General features: G+C 45.3%; 1 protein-coding gene and 1 long non-coding RNA gene across 3 annotated transcripts; one reads left to right on the top strand and one right to left on the bottom strand.

Annotated features, from left to right (window-relative positions):
- Window positions 1-608: 608 nt before the first annotated feature.
- LOC135292772 (uncharacterized) lies at window positions 609-11,065 on the bottom strand. Of its 2 annotated transcripts, XR_010354930.1 has the most exons (3): window positions 6,766-11,045; window positions 6,227-6,404; window positions 609-3,466 (listed from the first exon to the last, which is right to left on the bottom strand). It is a non-coding gene; the product is annotated as an uncharacterized LOC135292772 (long non-coding RNA). The 2 variants fall into 2 exon arrangements; XR_010354929.1 differs by lacking the exon at window positions 609-3,466 and having other exon boundaries at window positions 6,215-6,404; window positions 6,766-11,065.
- A 5,337-nt stretch (window positions 11,066-16,402) lies between these two features.
- Window positions 16,403-19,860, top strand: LOC135292770 (zinc finger protein 541-like). The gene is made up of 4 exons (XM_064406872.1): window positions 16,403-16,961; window positions 17,295-17,383; window positions 17,912-17,998; window positions 19,484-19,860. The coding sequence occupies exons 1-4, from the start codon at window positions 16,898-16,900 to the stop codon at window positions 19,490-19,492; spliced, it is 249 nt and encodes an 82-aa protein (XP_064262942.1). The 5' UTR covers window positions 16,403-16,897; the 3' UTR covers window positions 19,493-19,860.
- Window positions 19,861-21,116: the final 1,256 nt, after the last annotated feature.

The raw sequence follows: 21,116 nt of genomic DNA, 5'->3' as shown, positions 1-21,116 counted from the left end.
AAGCTTCCTTTTGTTCTCACCCTGTGAATAAGCTCTAAATTTGCTTCTGAATGGTCAGGTGTTTCTGCTATGTGGGAAGACCCATGGATGGGGTTTGTGGCACGGTTTGTTTGTGAACAAAGATCTTTTTCCTTCCTCGCCTCCAGGCCACAGCCTCTTGTGGAGATACAGGCTTGCAGCTGTGACTAGAGGAGCAGAGCAGGGCAGAATGGAGCAGAGCAGTGGTGTCACTGCTGGGGATGCTGCTGTGCCTGTGGTTGTGTTGCAGCTCTTGGGAAAGGTTGGGAGTGTCTGTGTTGCTGTGGGCAGAGGGGGAGGGAGCCGGGCTTCTCCACAGGCTCAGGTGCAGGTGAGTGTCCAGTGGGAAGGCATGTTCTGCCACGGGAACTGATGCCAACACAAGGGAGTACTACACATACTTGCCTTGGTGGAGTAATTTCATGCTTTGCTCCGAGGAGCTGGCATGAAGTCTGAAAATTTACTGAATGTGGTAAAAAGATACAGCTTTGGCGATTTGAACAAAAATAGGGTGTTTATTTAAAGGGGAAAAACAAAAAGGGAGGTAAGGAAAAAGAAGAAAGGAAAGAAAGAAAAAAGGATAAAGTCCCAGGCCCAAGGATTGAGGAAATCTCTAGCTGAACTGGCGTCTGGCCCCAAGGCAAGAACCCGAGGGCATTGCAGTGAATGCACTTAGTCTGCCCTCAAATCTGGAATAAGGTCTCTAAAAAGAGATATTGACTGAAATCTGCAGTGTGGGGTCCCCTGCTGTAGCTAAGTCACAGTCCCAGGAACAGTAAAAGACAGCAAAGACAGCTCTTCAGGCCAGGCTGCCCCTTTGATGTTCTCGGTCCCCTCAGTCTGTACTTGCAGTCCTGCCCCCATAGTCTCAGGTGATTGGTGCTAGTAGATGATGGGGTAAGATCTTCTTTCCCAGAGTGTGCTGTCACTGGGGTGGGATGATATCTCTGAGGTTTTTGATGGGAAGCTCTCTCTCATTAGTATGCACCATTGCTGTGGCATCAAGTTACCAGTTCAACCTGGAGTGGGCTAGAAATTGTCTGTAAAATGCTGCATGCTGTTGGTGAGAGGAAACTGCACTGGGAACTTTGAAAGTATAAGGCTACTAAAAAGAGATAATTAAATTTACAAATAATGTAATTAGGTTAAGAACAAAGGATTATAAAAATAATATAGTTCTTATTTTGCTACCTATTTTAACAGGACTGTTAAACATTCAGTTGGGATCTACTGAATAGCTAGTATAACTTGATAATGATTTTATATTATTTACTTCATTAATTTGAACACTTTTATTTGATCAAACTAGTAACTTTAAACAGTTATAAATGCAAAAGCTAATTAACAGTTACAAATATAAACCAGTCACAAATGCAAAAGCCATGTAAGGGATTTTATAAATGACAGTTCCTCCCTCTTTCTCTTATGTTAGTCATTGGCTTTTGCATTTACATAAATGTAAAAGTTCTTTGTTGATAGTGTTTAATTGTTTAAAATTAATCTAAACTTGCTGGGCCTTTTTACCCGTTTTCCTATCTCTTTTGATTGGATTGAGATTTATGATTTTCTTGACAGTAGGCATAGAATGTTGGCTCGTTTGAAGATTTTGACTAGCGAACATGCTTTGTACTACTGAGGTAATTAGATGAATGAAACATGGGATTAAGCACGGGAGAAAGAGAAGGCTAACTAAGGAAACTCGAAAAATAATTAAGGCTTTCTTCTACCACTCCCTAGAGAACATATTTTTCCACTAATCAGGTGAAAACTGGACTGGAACATGTGTAAGCTTTCTGATGTTTTGGGTAATTTTAGTAATAGTTTCACCATGGTCATCAATATGCAGACAATAGTCTGATGTGTTGAAATTGCCACATATTCCACCTTCTTTGGCTAATAAATAATCTAGGGCTAAAGAGTTTTGATATACAGCTGTTTTCATTTGCTTCTGTTGGGCGTTGAAAAAATCAATTGCACTCTTGGCCTGATTAGATATGACGTGAATCAGGGCTTGTAGTCCAGTAATGTGATTTAGCATGTAAATGGGAGTTTGATAGCCCCAGCTCCCCTCCTGAGCCCAAGTGGCAGGTCCGTAAGTTTCTAAAATTCTCTCTGGTGGCCACTCTTCCTTACCCCATTGTTACATTCCCCCTATTTCACATCTTTTTTGTCTCTTTAATTTATCATCTAGGGGAACTCCGAGCTGGTTTCCAGCTGCTTCTGATAGTAGAAAGGGGCTAGGTCGTATTGCTCCTAAGGTACAATTGCCACACCAGTAAGAAGGGAGTTTAGAATATGCTCTTTGCCCACAATTCCAGTATAAACCTTGGGGGGCCTCCCAAAAATGTGAAAGCGTGATAAAAGTGGAGGTCCAATACTTAGAAACTTGGGGTAATACTGAATAAAGGCTGACTTTTAGGGTCCCAGCACTGATAAAGTTGTTCATTGGGATGTAATATGCAGTTCTTGTTTCTGATTTTCTTCTTTGACCAAAAGGTATCTGGTTCGTTCAGTATCCACCACTGATACATCCACGTGATCCTCAGTTAGTAAATATCTTTTACAGGTAGTTTCTACAACTTCCTCAGTGTATCTTTTTCCTTTTCTCCAGATGCATTCTTCTCCAAGAACTGTGTCCCTCAATAGCCAATTGTCTTGATCTCTTGGAGTTTGGTAGGGGAAATAATTTAGTTTAAGTCATTTGAGGGGTCCAATACTGACTCCTTGCTGAGGCCAGGCTTCTGATTTGAAGGTGCCTCCACAAACCCAACAATTGGTTATATTTTGATTTTTACTAATTTGTTCTGCTAAAACAATAAATAAGTTTTTATCGGTAGCTAATGGATTGTCCCCCTTTTGTTTCCCCCTTTCAGTTATTACAATTTCTCGAATCAAATCAACATCATAAGTTTTCCTTTTTAACAAATCCTTCTTTTTCGTTATATAATTAAATTTGACATATAGCCAAATCTCTTCATCAGGACACTCTCCATTCCTTTTCTGGTTTGCATTTCCAATATTTCTACCAATCCATTGGTTTTTGTCCGATTGTCAGTATCTACTCAGTGTCATCATATTATAACAAAAGGGATTTACATAAGAATGTGCCTGGAATGAGTGTTTTATGAGGTAGGAGTTTCCTTTGGTCAGGTACACTGTATGTTAGCATTGGTGGCAGCAGACGCAGGCTCTGACAAGGGGGATCTACAGGATCCAGAGGGAGAGTATGAGGAGTAGGGCGCACCTTCCCTTCCCTCGCTCAGGGGTCAATGGGAAGATTGAAGTGCTGTGGTACTCTTTGATAGGTGGTCAAGACCATTCAACCTCTCTGGTTTTCCTACTGGGTTCAGACCCCTTGGTTTTCATGGGAGTGTACCTGGATGCAGGAAGGGACCTAAATGCAGGAAAGTCCTACCTGGAACTGGCCTTGGTTCTATTCATGTTGTTTCTCCCAAGGAAATTTAAAAAAAAAAAAAAAAAAAAAAAAAAAAAGACATAGTTATTGGAGAGGAAGGGTCATTTCTCAGGGAAATGATACTCTTCACTGGTGGAAAAATGGAATTGAAAATTCATAATAACTTGTTAAATAGTAAGTACAATAACCATTAGATTCTCTACTGTAAAACAGTGAGAGAATAACAATTGATATAATAATTTCAGGAATAACACCGGGGAGGACTGTTGTAGAGAGTAGTTCATGGAGGTTTCTCGTTATCTTGCGGTGGTGTTACTGGACCTTTTACTCGGCTGACGGAAGTGCACCCTTTTTCCTGTGCTCGGATGGCTGTCTCTGTGGTCAGTTGAACTTGGAAAGGACCTTCCCCTGATGGAGTCAGGGATTGTTCCTTCCAGCATTTAATAAGTACCTACTCTCTGGGGCATATCTTATGTAAATAGAAGTCTAAAGGAATGTTCTGGGGTACAAGACCTCTCTGCTTTAAGTCTTTTAGATTCTGGGCAATCATTTGAATATCCCTTTGCACATTTATATTTCCTCACTCTTTGGCAGTTACTTGATGCGGGGTGGCTAAATAGGGAAGCCTGTATAACATTTCATATGGGGAACAACCTAAGTCAGCTCTGGGTTAGCTCTGGATTCTGAGAAGGGCAAGGGGTAGGCACTTTATCCAAGTCCACTTCATTTCTAACATCAGTTTGGTCCAGGTTGTTCTAATAGTCTGATTCATGCGTTCTACCCCTCCCGAACTTTGAGGGTGCCAGGGGTATGTAATTTCCAAGTTATTCCTAATTGTTGAGCCAACTGTTGCAATACTAATGATGTAAAATGTGTACCTTGGTCTGAATCAATGTTATTTATAATTCCATATCTTGCGACTATCTCTTCTAGGATTACCTTTCTTACTGTTTGAGCAGTGGCATTAACAGTGGAAATGCTTCAACCCCATTGGTAAGGTGATCTACAATCAGTAAGAAATACTTCCATCTTTGGGCATGGGGCATTTCTGTGAAATCAATTTGAATACTTTGGAAGGGTCTAATTGCAATTTCAATTCTTCCAGGTCTCGTTCTCCTCGTTAATTTTCTATTGACTTTTTGGCAAATTATGCAACCTGTGGTAATTTGATTAGCTAATTCATCAATTCCCCGACATCCAAAATTCTGAAGAAAGTGATCTGCTAAAGCTTTAGATCCCCAGTGCGTGGATTGGTGGAGGTTCTGTAAAATTTCTCGAGTGAGCTCTTTATTTAACATTTGATGGCCATCAGGAAGATGCCACCGTCCCTCAGAATCTTCCTTTCCAGCTAGTGATATGAGTTTCTGTTTTTCATTGTCTTTAAAAATAGGGATAGGAAGGGTGTTGTCTGGTGTACTCTCGGGTGTGTCTCTTGGATAAAATCTGTATACCTTTAATTCCCCCTCAAAAGCAGCCTCCTTTGCAGCATGGTCTGCTAGGATGTTTCCTCTGGTTTCTCCAGAGTTCCCTTTTGATGACCTGGAACACGTACCATTGCAATTTCTTTCGGTAACTTAAGTGCCTCTAAAATTTTTAATATAAGTTCTTTGTGTAAAATGTCTTTGGCCTTAGATGTGGGAAACCCTCTTTCAGCCCAGCTTTTCCCAAACGTGTGGACTACTCCATATGCATATTTAGAGTCCGTATAAATGGTTCCAATAGCTCTGTCTAGTCTGTGCAATGCTTTTTCCAAAGCATCTAATTCACATACCTGGGTAGACCAGGAAGGTGGTAGTTTTCCTTTTCTAACCTGTACAGTTCTATTCCATCTCTGATGGAGTATCCAGAGCACCTCTTTCCATTTACTACTCTAGATGATCCGTCAATGAACAGGATTTCTCCTTCATCTAATGGGCTCTCTAGGAGGTCTTCTTGAATTTTTGTTTGCAGGTTTATAAAAACTCTGCAGTTGTGCATGAGATCTTGTTTTTGGGGAATTCCACATAGGAACTGTGCAGGATTGGTGTGGGTGGTTGTTTTCAGGGTTACAGTTGTGGAATGGATGAGGGTGCTCCCATATTGTATAATATGAGAGTCTGTTAGCCATTCGGCTGCTCGTTGTTTAAGAATGGTTTGGGTGGAGTGTGGTATGTATTCTGTCAGATTTCTCTCAAATGTAAGTTTTTGGCTGGCTGTTACTAGGATGGCTGCTGCAGTGATTGGTTGGATGCATGTTTGCCATCCTTGGGACACAGGGACCAACAATATGGACAAGTAGGCTACAGGTTTATGGATTCCTGACCACTCTTGGGCCAAGACCTCATAAGGAATTCCTTTCTCTATGTTAATATAGTGGTGAAAATCTTCTTCTAGTGAAGGAAGAAAGAGAACTGGGGTCTGAATCATCTTTTGCTTTAAATTTTCTAAGTTTTTATTATCCTCTTGGGTCCAATTAATAGGTTCTGATGTAGTTAATTTTTCATATAAAATTGTGACACTTTGTGTGTATTCATCAATCCATATTCTACAGTACCTCATTAAGCCTAATAATTGTCTAACCTCGCTCTTTGTTTGGGGAGGTTGTAAATTTAAAATCCCTTCTATCCTTTCAGTACTCAATTTTCTGGTACCATGACCAATTACATGTCCGAAATATTTTACTTTGGTTTAACAAATTGTAATTTGGATTTAGATACTATTAGTCCATTCTCTCCTAGAAGGTTCAGTAACTGAATGGTGCCTAATTTTACAGTGGATTCTTGCTCTCTGGAGAGTAGTATGTCATCTACATACTGTGTTACTTGTATTCCTGAGGGTGGAGAAAAGGAAATTAAGGGGCTCTCCAAGGCCTGACCGAAGAGTGTGGGAGACTCCATGTACCCTTGCAGTCACCAGGTCCTGGTCAGCTGCTGTTTCCTTCCAGTGTCTGGATCTTCCCAGGTGGAAGCAAACAGGTGTCTAGAAGGAGAATCTACAGGGCATGACCAAAATGCATTCTTCAGGTCAGTTACTGAGAACCAAGAGTGCATAGGTGATAACTTAACAAGGTGTAAGGGTTTTGTACTAATGAGCACACAGCTTGCACTCTTTTATGTACTTCACGTAGGTCTTGAACTAGCCTGTAGCTATTGTCAGGCTTTTTAATAGCAAGAATGGGGTGTTGTATGGGGAAGTACATGGCTCTAGTATATTATAATGTCACAGTTCAGTTATTATGGGTTTTAGCCAATACCGTTTGGTCTTTGTAAGGGGGTGCCAGGGTACTTTTGCTGGTTTAATATCTGGAAGGAGATTAATTACAATGGGTGTAATGTTCATTTTATCCCAGTTACCTGGTTGGGCTTACACTGTAGGATTAATCAGTTTTCATCTTGTGTGGATAAAGTAAACAAAATGACCTTCATCCTTCCTTCTTGTGGAACTACTCCAACTTTCAAAGGTATCTGGAGATCCTGGCCAAGTAAGTTGTTACCTGTTGGAGGTAGAAAAACAAATCTCCCTTTCTGGTTAGTCCATTACCCTTTATAGTGACATTCTTAATGATGGGAATGGGGAAGGATTCCCCTTTAGCAGCACAAATATTGAAAGTGTCTTTGCTTATGGCACATGCATTTGGTTTTTCAGTTAAACAAGTTGTCTCTGCTCCTGTGTCTACTAATAATTCCATTAATTGTTCTAGGGGTCCTATCCTTGATTTTATCAAGGGCTCTTGAAGATGGTTTTTGTGCCCCAAGAAGAAGAGCCCCTGACCCCCTCAGTTCTCTGAGGGTTGATTCTCCACTTGGAGAATCTCTTAAGTCCCTCAATGTCTTAAAACAGCAGGATTGCATATGGTCTTCTTTCTTACAATAAAAGCAAATAGGTTTCTTCAATTGAATATTCTCCCCATCCTGCCTAATTGGTTTAGGAATTTGGACAGCAGCCATCATCTTAGCTTTAGTCTTCATTTTCTCTTCATTTCACCTGGCATAAACTTACTGTGCTTCAGCTAATAACTCATCTAAACTTCTTTCTGGCCATCCATCTAATTTCTCTAATTTCTGTTTTATGTCAGGCCAAGAATGTAACCCAAAGTGGACCTAGAACATTGTCTTCCCTCCTTCACTACCTAAATCTCTTTCTAAATATAATTGGATGTTATTATTTAAGCGAGTTATACAGTCAGTTGGGCTCTCATGTTTTTATTGTTTGCTACCAAAGGCTTTCTTCATGTTATTAACTCTGGGGACTGCCTCTTTTATTCCCCTTACAATTCGGGTTCTGTATTCTGCTATACTTTTTCTTCCCTCATCTGAGTTAGGGTTCCATTCTGGATCTGTTAATGGTAATTTCTTCTCTCCAGTTGTTCCTAAATTATGTTCTCTGTCCAATATATTGATCCCTGCAGTCTAAATAACTTTTCTCTTCTCTGGAGAGAAAAGGGTTTGCATTATTGAATTTCATTTTCCCCTAGGGTAAATCCTAGGGCCTAAGAACTGGTAAACTTTTTCTGACATACCTACTGGGTCACTGAATAATATCTCCATTTCCTTTTTAAAATGCCTCACTTCTGAAGAGGTGAGGGGTGCATTTACATATCCTATTCCACCTTGTGCACCCTCCATTGGGACCTCTCTGAGGGATGCCACCTTTGTTTTATCTTTACTGCTGGAGCAGGAGGAACATTTTTGTACTACCAGGGTTCTCCTTCAAGTGAAGAAGGCTGGACCTTCTTGATTGGATGGAACTTCCTGCATGGCTGAATTTGTAATTTGCCTGGAGGAGAATGATAGAATATACGTTTCTTCTGATGTCCCACTGCTACTTTCAATTTCTTCAGCCCTCTCAGTTACATGACTCATTGAAGCCTCCAATGACTCAGCTGCAGTTGCAGCTGGTTCGTTGGGAGGTGCAGTAGGGGGGAGGAAATTTAATGAGTCCCACCTTGGTTGATTGGTTTTCCTCCTTGTGTCTTTATCATTGATCATTACAGAGAGAATTTGGTTTATCTGTTTCTACTTCCTTTTCGCTGTTCCAATATTTAAACCAGACCTCCACATACTGCAATTCCAGTCTGCATTTAATTTATTTTGGGCGTAATTGTAAAGTACTTCGCAAATCCACATCCTGGTAGACCCATGCTTCAGCCAGCGAAGACCTTGTTTTAATTTCTTCTTTGGCCATTCTAACATGCAATGCACAATCTTGAGCTGTGGGTCTTTATCTTTAGTAAGTTGATGTTCTTCCCATTGTTTTAACATGGTTTCCAAGGGATTTTCAGGGAAGATACTGTATTTCTGTAATTGCTTGTTGTTCTTCCTATGCTTTTGTCCTATGCTTTTGTCTGATATTATGGGGGCAAAATAAATTAATAAATATTTAATTAACCAAGGTGAGTATAATGATTTGAATAGAGATGCTGTATTACAATGTTGAAAAAAATGAAACTTTGGGAATTAAAAAGAAATGAAAACTAAACCACTCAATATGGCTGTTGTCCATCTGTGGGAAAAGGTATGATCCCTCCCTGTGGGTATGATCCTGTGTGGGTGGATCATTGGGCCTTCCAAATGACAAATTAGAAGTGCTCCATGCCCCAGTACAGGAACAATTATTAAAAGGACACATTGTACCATCAACTAGCTCCTGACCCATGTCTTTTTATAAAAAACCTGGCAAAGACAAATGGAGGTTATTACAAGACTTTTGGAAAGTAAATGATGTTTTAGAAGACATGGGCTCCTTGCAACCAGGGCTCCCCTCACCTTCTGTACTTCCCAGGGACTGGCAGCTCACAATCCTTGATATCAAAGACTGTTTATTCAACATCCCTCTCTGTCCCGCACTCCCAAATTCGCATTTTCGATACCAATCAACTGTCAAGAACCCTTTAAAAGATATCATTAGGTCACATTGGCACAGGGAATGAAAACTTCCCCTGTTTTATGTCAAATGTTTGTGGCTGGGATTCTATCTCCAATCAGGAAAACCTTCCCTGAAGCTATATTTCGGCATTATATGGACGACATTTTAATTTGCTCCCAAGAAAAGACTTACCTTAACCCAGTGATCAGAAAGACTATGACAGCAGTTGAAGATGCAGGTTTTGATATTGCTCCTGAAAAACCCAGTAGACCTCCCTGTGGAAGTACCTTGGATTCCTTATCAGCGGGTGAGCCATTATTCCCCAAAATATCTCCATCAAAGATAAGGCTCAAATGCTAAGGGACATACAACAGTTGTGTGGCTCCATCACCTGGATCCGACCACTGCTTGGACTCACGAGAGAAGAGCTGTGCCCTTTGTTCAGCCTACTGAAGGGGAGCCATGACCTGACTTCCCAGCTCATCTTAACTCCAGATGCCCACGACGCGCTGCAAAAGGTAGCACCTGCTATCTCATCTCGAAAAGCACACCGCGTTGACCGCTCTCTAACCTCCCAGTTTGCTAGTCTTGGTAAATCCCCACATTTCCAGGCACTGCTTTTTCAGTGGGACCCGTCTTCTACAGAAAAATTGTTAATTGTAGAATGGGTATTTTTGCCACACCAAAAAAACTATTACAATCCCTCAAGAGCTTTTAGCTCAGTTAATCATTAAAGACAGGAACCACCTCCGAACCCCTGCAGCGTGTGACCCAACATACATTTATCCAGCATTTCAACTACACAAATTAGAATCGCTATTACAGACAAATGGATACCTTCAGTTTGATTTAGACAGCTATCCCGGACAAGTCTCTATTCATTATCCAAAACACAAGCTACTAAAAGAAACATTCCATCTAGTCCCAAATTCTCTAAAAGGTAAGGTTCCTCTTAAAGCCCTCACAGTTTTTACAGATCGCTCTGGAAAATCACACAAATCGGTTATCACTTGGAAGGATCCAAACACTCAGAAGTGGGAGTAGGATGTTCAAGTCATTGAAGGAACCCCCCAAATTCCTGAGTTGGCTGCTGATGTCAGAGCATTTAAAAAATTACAACAACCTTTTAATCTAGTAACTGATTTGGCCTATATTACCAGGACAGCTAAAAGGGCAGAACACTCCATGCTAAAAGAAGTGTCTAATCAACAATTATTTGGCTTGCTCTGCAAGTTGGTTTGGCTTGTCTCCCACTGGGGAATCAGAAGGCAGATCTTCTAGCTGTGACTGGTAACACCAATCACAGTCCCATGTACTGGGAAAGGTGCAGCAGATGCTGCCCAAGGCTTCGTTATGCTGCTACCCTAAAATACAGAATTCTGGAGCAGAACGTTGACCCAACAAAGCAGCACCACCACCAAAATGGGCTTTGACTCTTTACAAATCAGTATCTCAAGGGCTGGCACCCTCAGATTCCAATCAGACCTTTCATTCCCCACTGCTTGCTAACATCAGCCATCCAGGCTGCCTTCATGGAGATGCTGCCGAATTTTAGAGATCTTTTGCAGCACCACAGCGTACCCCAAGAAGGAGCTGCCGGTGCCATGGCACCTTTAATACTTTCCTTAGCAGCAAAGAGCAATTTTCTTCACAGAGAGAGACAGAGAGAGGGAGAGAGACAGATTATTTTGGGTAGCAGAAAATGGGTAATCATGTGTCTTCACTAGTTTGACTGAATGTCAAAGCCATGCCCTAGACATGTGGGGAGGAAAACCAGAGATAAATAGATGTTAGGCAGAGAGGTAGAAATAAGACATGTAGAACTAGAGATAGCCACGTGTTTATCCCACCCCCTTAGAGCTGTGGTAAAGGGGAGTATTTTCCTCCAACCTCCATCGTTGGCAGCCTGCCGCAGCCCCCTGCCATATCCAGCCCTTTTCTCAGCTCTTCGGGGTTTGGAAGAATTTGCTTAGGCCAAAAGACATTTGGGGTGGACACTGCGAATTCCAGCTTTCTGAGAGGAAGGAAGCACTGATAAGGATTCTTTGATTCCCAGACTGCGGGCAAACGGAAGAGGAGGAAAAGCCCTCCCAGGAAGGAGACTGGGGAGACAGGGAAGAGAAGCTGCAAGCGGGCTGGCAGCGCGGATTGTCCCTGCTGCCAACCGCGCCAGCCGCCCCAGCCGGCGGGAGGCCCCTTTCCGTGCGGGCAGTGCCAACGGTGCGCAAGCTCCTCCTCCTTCTGCTCCCACCTGCCCCTTTGGCCTAAAGCACGCTGCCCCTTTCCAAAGGCACCACAGGGCAAGCTGAGGCCACTTGCAGGATCGCCCCTGGCAGCCCTGCTCAAGCTTACAGCCCACTTGGAACCCAAACAGCTTCGTTCAAACCCAGCATTCCCAGTGAAACCTTGCCATGCCCCAACAAGACACAGTTTGTACAAGCAGGAACACATGCATCAAAGCTTGCTTTGGTGCTGCTGATCCAATTAAACCTAGGATGAAGCAAAAGGAGGAAGACATTTCAAGCAATTGCAACCAGAAAGATCAGACTCACAGTGCTGATCACTTTACAAAGATGTCACAGCCTGAAAAGACGGAAATTCATCCAAAAAGGGAGATCTCGGCGCTTGGCTTAATGGTGTGTATGAAGTTAACAATGTATGGTTTGTTTCCTGTCTTCCAGGGAGTTTGAAACCATCAAGGAGAGGAACAAGCATAGGAGAAGACATCACCCACGCAAGGATGCACAGCCTCTCCCCAAGAAGAAAAGGCCAAATTAGCCCTGCACTTGTCCAGGACTAGCAAGAGTTAGGCCTCAAGAGGATTAGAAAGAAATAAGATAGCTTTTTAAGATTTTAGGATTCTTTATTCGTCCATTAAATTTACGTGGTAGGAATTTCTCAATTAATTAGTTCAGATACATTAATAATATAAAAGATGTATTAGTACTATTAGATGATAAGTTGTGTTAAATTACTAGTAGATTAATAGTATGTTATTTATCATTACATGTAAGAGGTTACGTGTTCACTATGCTCCATCCTTTCTCATTTTGTCTTTGTTGAGACATGATCTGTCTTTATCATTAAACCAAAGTTTGTTCCATTTTGCCTTTTTGTCTGTATGAAATCCCTGAGGCAGTGTTCGTTACATTTCCTTGGTGTTGGAAACACGACATTTGCCCTGAGAGGGCAATGGGGGCACAGGAGTCCCCCCCAGGCCCAGCCCCTGGCTCAGCTGGCAGCACTTCCAGAGGCGTGTCGCCATTACTGCCAATGAAATCATGGTGGAGCTTCCTCCTTTGATTCCTGAACATCTCAGCTGGGAGTGGCTGGGGAGGCTTTGCTGAATTCAATGCACTGGATCTAAAGGAGTGCTCTTGTCTCACTGTACTTGCTGGGATAAAAGTAGTGGGTTGAGGCCTTTTTGTTGCCCAGCAACATAACTTTGTTTCGTTTTGGGGGACAGATGGACTTGAGCACCTTGGAGGACTTTTCTAACCTCTCTGATTCTAGAAAAGAAACATCCACATGCACCACAAAGACACCAGGAGTTCAGATTCAGTTTCTATTTAAAGGACCAGGCGCTGAGCCTCCAGTAATGTCCTCAGCTAAAGCAGAGCGGCTGTGAACCTGATCCTCTCACTTCTCACAGCTTTGGTATTTGCGCCAAAGAAGAATCCAAGTCACTCTTTTACCGAGCCCAGCAAATGGCTCTGCCTAGCAAGGCTTTGGCAGCAGGGGCTGTGGAGGATGGCAGGGGGTGAGGCAGGGGGGAATGGCCAGGCTGCTTCTGGGAAGTGACCAAAGCTTGCCCTTGCCTGCTGGAGCCAGTGCAGGTGGGATCTGGAGCCTACAAAGTATCTGCCTTGCAGTGGGCCTTGTTCCAGGTGTTTTCCCAGCTGGTGGCTGGCGTAGGTGTAACATGCAGGCTGGGAAGGAAGCAAGATTTGCTTTTGCTTAAACCTTAGGCAGGGAAGCAGTACAAGTGGCTGGGTTTTGCTATATCTGGCACCTAAGTAGTCAAACAAAGCTGAAGGTCATTAGTGTGGAAAAGAAATTCTCTTGGTGTTCCTTCCTTAGAGGAATGCCAGAGTAGTAGAGATGAACATTCTCCCTTCTTCAAGGGAGCTGGAAGAGAGACCTAGAAATTCTGCATGACCTGTTGACTACAGCAATGCTGGTGCACTGCCCCAGTGTGTGTGTCCGCATCAGCTGCCCTGAGAAACATCCCGATTCTCCAAGTTTCCGAGATGGGGTGTTGAGGTGAGAGACCAGCTCAGCAGGCCAAAGGAGGGAAAACATCAAGTGACATTATTGGGCACCAGACAATTGAGAAAGGGGGCAGGATGAATGCCGCCACTTGGAGAGAAAGCTCTGCACTTGGTTCTGCATGGAACGATTTGCAAGCTCTAGCTCCTCTCAGAGCCAGAGGAGAGGCAGCGGCAGGAGTCCTTGTGGTTCTGCAGTGCAGGAAATGTGGAATGGGCCCTTGGACAGAGCCAGCCTCCTCTGCCTGTTCAGCTGCAGGCACCTTACAGAGAAGCACAGAGGAGAGCCAGAGCTGTTCCGGCTCTGCTTTTCCATGTCCAGAGGACTGAGGAGAAAAGCCCCAATGGGGAGCTCCTCAGAGCAAACTCTCAGCAGAAGAAGTAGAAGGGGCAAAGGTGGCCTGTCCCTGTTTCTGTCCCATGGCTCCCCTGGGGTTCTGCATGGAATGTTGGGCTGTGCCCATAGCAACTGCCCTTGTCTGCTGCTCCTGCGGCCGTTGGTGGAACACTGGTGGAGCAGCTGGAGCAGCAGCTGCAGCATCTGCTCCTGGGCTGTCCCTCAGCAGCCACCTTCTGCACTCAGCGCCACAGCTGGCCTCTGCAGCGACATCCTCATCTCCTCGTCTGCCGCCAGGCATCCCCACAGCACTTTGGCACTGTGCAAGGTAAGAAAATCCCCGTGGGCCCCCAAAGCACTCACAGAACGGCAGGAGGCTCAAGCTGGCTCTGCCACCAACCACCAGAGATATGGTGTGTGGTCACTTTCCCCAGACGAGGTTGCACATGAAAGCAGGGTGCAACTTCTCCAGGAATAATGCTGCCTCCAGGGGAAATACAGACCTTTCCATAGAGGATGTAGGGAGCTGTCACGGTGCACTTGTAGATTCTCGTCCACTGATCACCTGATTAGAAGTTCTTAGCACCCATTTACGTTGTGGTAACCCCAAAACCACTTGGTCATTCCGGGGGAGGTCAGGGGTTCAGTGTCCACTAATCCTGTTACACCCTCACTCTGGTCACACCTCCTGCAAAGCTTCAAAAACCAGAAGGATGGGACTTCTCCTCTGGGATGCCTGCCCATCAGAGCATGGAAGCAGTTTGCTGGGCTTGTCCTGCAGTACTGGCTTTCATCCTCAGAAATGATCTGGTTGCAGCAATTCTTATGTACTCACATACTTACATCACTTACAGACACTGGAACAATATTCTATTTTCATAGCTTTTTTGATTTTTTTCCACCTGCCTTGCATCTCTTTTCCAGAGAGATCTTGCTCTAGATTTGCCTGTGTTGTTCAATGTGTGTAGGGCTGGCTCTGCCTCACGGTCAGAGGCAGCTGTGAAATGTCCTCTTGAGTGGTGCTTCTCAGGAACACAATCACAGTGTCACAGCATTTTCTGGGCTGGAAGGGACTCCCAGAGATCATGGAGCCCAGCACCTGGGCCTGCTCAGGACAGCCTTAAGAATCCCAGCCTGTGCCCAAGAGCAGTGTCCAAAGACTTTTGGAGCTCTCTCAGCCTTGGTGCTGGGAGCCCTTCCCTGGGGAGGCAGTTCCAGTGCCCAAGCCCCCTCTGGCTGAAGAACCTTTTCCTTCCATCCAACCCAAGCCTGCAGTAGTGCATCTTCCATGCATCCTCTTGGCTCTTCTCACTGGCCCCAAGACTCACGGCACTCTAGTGCCTGCCCTTCAGCTTTCCTTCTTCAGGAAGCTGCAGAATGCTAGAGGGACCTGCCTCAGAAATTCCAAGTGAAAAACACAGCAATGACACCTAATGGAGGGGAGCTGGGACAGAGGAGCTTGGGGTTTTCAGTGATGATGAGGATGAAAAGCAGGCTACCGACACATCTTGGCAGAATGAGTTTTATCTGGAGCGTTGTTTTGATCTCTTTCAGGTGGAAAGGAGAGGCACAATGAAAAGGAAAGCAAGAGCCCACACTGAGCCGTGAGTTTTGGCCTAGGGTTAAAGGACAGCAAACTTGAGGAACGGCGAGCAGGACAACTGCTCTTTCAGAGTCAGGGGGGGATTGGTCCAAGGCCGTGGCTGCACGCCAGGTGTCTCTTGACCACTTGCCTTTCTTACATCCACCTCCTTCTTCCTCTAGACACATCAATGTTGGCAGTGACTTTCAGGCCGAGCTCCCCGAGCTGCAGACCGGGCCGCCAAGTGAGGCTGAAGAGCCTGCAACCCTGGTCTGGAAGCCCTTGGAGGAAGACGACCCTGACATGGATAAACCGGACAGAGGTAACTGTCAAGCTTTCCTTCCACTCCTGAGATAGTCGGGCATGTAAAATGCTGGTTTTTGGGTAAAATGGCAGCTTTTGGCAGGCTCTGCTTCTCTCCTTGTCATGCCCATCTTCCCTTGTGGAAGTGGTAGGGGCAAGGAGAATGCTCTGCTTTTGCAGCAGAGCAGGAAAAAGAGCAACTGTGCTGCTCTCCAAATGGGTCAGGGGCATCTGCCACTGGAAGAGGGGAGATTGGCCCCCACTCCTTATGCCAAAAGCTGCTTGGAAGGGAGAGGCAGCACTAGGTGGGCCCTTGCTTCAGCTTCCCCTTGCTTTGCTCTCCTTTTCGTGCTCTCCAAGCTGCAGGCTTTAGCTCTTGTGCTTTCCTCCTGCCTTGTATGGCAAGCATTCCCCTTTGTTGGCTCAATGCTGACTTTGGGTGGGTTTTTGTTGTGCTTGCAGTCAGAGAACTGTTGGACATGGCCAGCTCCCGTGGCCTTCCTGGGGCAGCAGCTCAGCTGGAGCTCACCCTGCACTGCCTGCACCAGGCTGGCGGCAGCGTTCCGGTAGGAAGCGGCTGTTTGGGCGCGGGCAAGAGTGGGCAGGGAATTGATAAGGTCCGGGCAGCGGGACAGCCTTTCCTGGCTGCTCCTTGAAGAAGGGAGTTCACAAGCAGCAGAGCACTCGCTGCCTGCTGTGTCTCGTCCAGCTGCGGCAGGGCTGAGCCCAAATGGCTCCAGCAGGGACAAGATCTCTCCTGGAGGCAGCGCCGCAGGGTCCTGCAGCCTGCTGCCTTGAAAACCTCCTGGAGATCTGTGTTCTCTAAGACATTTTGAGGGGCAATTCCCAGAAGCCGCAGTCAGCTGAGGCAATTCAGGGTGCAGGAGGAGCAAAATCATGGAGTTGGAGAGGAAAATGCTACCCTTGGGAGCAGGAGCCAAGGGCTGGGCAGCAAAAATGAGGGACTGGGAGCAAAGCACAATCTTTGACCCATATGAGATCCAGTGGCCTGAATCCTCAGCTGAAAAGGCAAAGCAGCTGCAGGGCAGCATGGGTGGAGTTTGGCTCCTTTTTTGTGTTGTGGGGCAGCTCAAGCCTTTTTCCTTTGCATCTTGCAGGAGGCTCTGGAGATGTTGCTCTCAGGGGGTCCTCCAACAGCTCAAGGCCATCCCTTGGCTGATTATCATTACGCAGGTAACCTAAGCCCAGCTTCTTCCTTCACTGACACATGCTGCCGTGCCCTTAATGGCTGTGTCAAGCATTTCTGCTTCAACTAGTTGTGCTTAAAACCAGCACACGATCTCGCCTTCTCTGGGGGCAGGGAAAGCACCAGCATCTACTCCTTCAGCTTGACTCGTTTTCCATGCTTTTTTCCCTGGGGAATGCCTGCTCTCGTCTTCATCACCTTCTGAGGGAGCAGACATGCACACACATGAATGAGGGCTGGCGCCAGCTTGCTTTCGGCAGCCAGTGGGATCTGCTTCAATGGCTAGAGGGATCAATTCAGCTGCTGCTTTTTCTTGCCAGGCTCTGATAGATGGACACCTGAGGAGAAGGAGGCCTTCCAAAAGGCTTTCCACACCTACGGCAAGGATTTCCATCTCATCCAGAAGCAGGTAAAGCCACAGGACATACCTCACCTTGGCAGATCATCAGAAGGACAAGTTGACTATTGTGGTACCAAATACTGCACCTATGTCCCTCTTTTCTCAAGTACCAGAACTGTTAAAGTAGTCACAGAACAGGACATGGAAGGCCTGTGTGAAAATGGTGATCCTTCCTCTGCAGCCCTTCTCTCCAGGCTGTTTTGGAAGACAAAGCTCTGTTCTGTTAAACCTGTCTCCCAGGTGTGCTGCTGCTTCCACAACACCTTGTGCTGGGATAACTGCAGTGAACGGGGCAAAGAAGAACTCTGCTAGAGGGACTTGGTGTTGATCTGTGCATTACATGCGTTACCACGTAGCACAATACTCGGTTTATTACATTGCATAATGCCTCTCTGACTCCTGCATATTGATTTCATTTTACACCCTCCTCAATTTTCTCTGTGACTTTAATTCCTACTTTACTCTGTAATCTCATTGTTCTCCAATGCACCCTACAGGATGGCCATTTCAGATTCCTTCTTTTGCTTTTCACAACAGATCCCAAGTAAGACCGTGGCACAGTGTGTGGAGTACTACTACTGCTGGAAAAAAGAGCAGAAACTTGCCAGCAGCACTCTTGCTCAGGTGAGTGGGAAGAAAATCCAGACATGCCAGCAGGGTCAAGAAACTGGCAGAAGGGCACAAACCCTGCTGCAAGCCATGCCAGACACCGCTTTGCCAGGCTCCCTTGGTCCCACGCAGCAGGAGAGGCGCAGCAGGTGCTGCCCGGGGCTTTCTTGTGCTGCTACCCTAAAATACGGAATTCTGGAGCACAACTTTGACCCAACAAAGCAGCACCACCACCAAAATGGGCTTTGACTCTCTACAAATCGGTTTCTCAAGGGCTGGCACCCTCAGATTCCAATCAGACCTTTCATTCCCCACTGCTTGCTAACATCAGCCATCTGGGCTGCCTTCATGGAGATGCTGCCAAATTTTAGAGATCTTTTGTAGCACCCCAGCATATCCCCAAGAAGGAGCTGCCGGTGCCATGGCACCTTTATAATACTTTCCTTACCAGCAAAGAACAATTTTCTTCACAGAGAGAGACAGAGAGAGGGAGAGAGAGAGATCATTTTGGGTAGCTGAATATAGGTAATCATGTGTCTTCACTAGTGTGATTGAATGTAAAACCCATGCCCTAGACATGTGGGGAGGAAAACCAGAGATAAATAGATGTTAGGCAGAGAGGTAGAAATAAGACATGTAGAACTAGAGATAGCCACGTGTTTATCCCACCCCCTTAGAGCTGTAGTGAAGGGGAGTATTTTCCTCCAACCTCCATGGTTGGCAGCCTGCCGCAGCCCACTGCCATATCCAGCCCTTTTCTCAGCTCTTCGGGGTTTGGAAGAATTTGCTTAGGCTGATAGATTTTTGGGGTGGATGCTGTGAATTCCAGCTTTCTGAGAGGAAGGAAGCACTGATAAGGATTCTTTGATTCCCAGACTGCGGGCAAACGGAAGAGGAGGAAAAGCCCTCCCAGGAAGGAGACTGGGGAGACAGGGAAGAGAAGCTGCAAGCGGGCTGGCAGCGCGGATTGTCCCTGCTGCCAACCGCGCCAGCCGCCCCAGCCGGCGGGAGGCCCCTTTCCGTGCGGGCAGTGCCAACGGTGCGCAAGCTCCTCCTCCTTCTGCTCCCAGCTGCCCCTTTGGCCTAGAGCACGCTGACCCTTTCCAAAGGCACCACAGGGCAAGCTGAGGCCACTTGCAGGATCGCCCCTGGCAGCCCTGCTCAAGCTTACAGCCCACTTGAAACCCAAACAGCTTCGTTCAAACCCAGCATTCCCAGTGAAACCTTGCCATGCCCCAACAAGACACAGTTCATAGAAGCAGGAACACATGCATCAAAGCTTGCTTTGATGCTGCTGATCCAATTAAACCTATGATGAAGCAAAAGGAGGAAGACATTTCAAAGAGTTGAAACCAGAAAGATGAGACTCATGGTGCTGATCACTTTACAAAGGTGTCACAGCCTGAAAAGATGGAAATTCATCCAAAAAGGGAGATCTCGGCGCTTGGCTTAATGGTGTGTATGAAGTTAACAATGGATGGTTTGTTTCCTGTCTTCCAGGGAGTTTGAAACAATCAAGGAGAGGAACAAGCACAGAAGAAGACATTGCCCACGCAAGGATGCACAGCCTCTCCCCAAGAAGAAAAGGCCAAATTAGCCCTGCATTTGCCCCAGGCTAGCAAGAGTTAGGCGTCAAGAGGATAGATAGAAATAAGATTTTTTTTCAAGTTTTTAGGATTGTTTATTCTTCTATTAGTTTACATGATAGTAATCTCTCTGTTTATTAGCTAAGATATATAAGTATTATTCAAGATGTATCAGTAGTGTTAGATTTAGCAATAAATGTAACAGGTTTGGTGTTTCTATGCTTCAACTTTTCACATTTTGTCTTTGTTGAGACACAATCTGTTTTTATCATTAAACCAAAGTTTGCTCCATTTTGCCTTTCTGTCTCTATGAAATCCCCAAGGCAGTGTTCATTACATTTCCTTGGTGTTGCAGGCACGGCATTTGCCCTGAGAGGGCAATGGGGGCACAGGAGTCCCCCCCAGGCCCAGCCCCTGGCTCAGCTGGCAGCACTTCCAGAGGCGTGTCCCCATTACTGCCAATGAAATCATGGTGGAGCTTCCTCCTTTGGTTCCTGAACATCTCAGCTGGGAGTGGCTGGGGAGGCTTTGCTGAATTCAATGCATTGGATCTAAAGGAGTGCTCTTGTCTCACTGTACTTGCTGGGATAAAAGTAGTGGGTTGAGGCCTGTGGTAATCGGTGGAAGAAATGCGGCACTCAGTATGAGTGATCAGCAAATCTCAAAACTTTATTGATAGGCACATACATTTATATTGGTGTTAATGAGGCTAATACATATTGCAAAAGGCGAGCTCATTATTGGTTAGTTACTTATCAGCTAACTACGCCTACCTTAGCATTCTTGTGGCTACTATGTTGCAGCTGTCCACATCTTTTCTTCATATTTCTAACTAACCATCCTCTCCCCCATCCTGATGTTGCACCAAGGGCACAGTGCCCTTGCCAGGTTTGGACACTGACTGCTGACTCCTATCCTCATCTCCTTCTTGCTTAACTAACGGTATTAGATCAGTGTGACCTTTGTCAACTGGCTAGCTGTTCACAAAATCCTCCACACTTCCCCTGTTTTTCTGTTGCACAAGCATAGTCTGATTAGATGCAGCAAGTATCATTCTTTGAACCATGTTGTGTAAGCACATGCAAAAAACAAGGCAAAACTAACACTACTAACAAAGCTATAATGCCTACTATAATGATGACTCTAAGAATAGAGTGCAACCATGATCCCAAGCCTAAAGATTTGAGCCATTCATCAATACCGGAGCCCGATTCTACCTATAAGTTACCAGTTAACCTTCGCAACTCAGAGAGCTGGGAGTGGATGGACTGGGAATGATCAGAGAGGTTCATGCAATGCATGCCCTCAAATTCTTCACAACCATGGCCTTGTGCCAGTAAAAGGAAGTCAATTGCAGCTCTATTCTGAAGCGTTGCATGGCGAATAGAATCAACATCAAGCAAAAGGCTAGAAAGTGCCAAAGAAGTGGCATTAGTTTGTTTAGCAAGCCAGCATCGCAGCTTGTTTAAAATGGCATGGGCACCTGCTGCTGATACCCCTGGAGCCAAAAAGGATGCTGCCACTATGGCCCCTGGGGACCAAAATTT

The sequence above is a fragment of the Passer domesticus genome, unplaced genomic scaffold (genome assembly GCF_036417665.1).
Source record: "Passer domesticus isolate bPasDom1 unplaced genomic scaffold, bPasDom1.hap1 HAP1_SCAFFOLD_44, whole genome shotgun sequence".
NCBI lineage: Eukaryota > Metazoa > Chordata > Aves > Passeriformes > Passeridae > Passer > Passer domesticus.
Note: the sequence above shows the minus strand (reverse complement) of the source record. Positions and strands in the feature narration are given on the sequence as shown.

What these genes read in the sequence shown, in the direction of transcription:
- LOC135292770 (XM_064406872.1), top strand. Translation starts at nt 16,898, where the DNA reads ATGTTGCTCTCAGGGGGTCCTCCAACAGCTCAAGGCCATCCCTTGGCT. An exon ending in GGCTGATTATCATTACGCAG is followed by an intron (nt 16,962 to 17,294) that starts GTAACCTAAGCC and finishes TTTTCTTGCCAG; the next exon opens with GCTCTGATAGATGGACACCT. An exon ending in TCCATCTCATCCAGAAGCAG is followed by an intron (nt 17,384 to 17,911) that starts GTAAAGCCACAG and finishes TTTTCACAACAG; the next exon opens with ATCCCAAGTAAGACCGTGGC.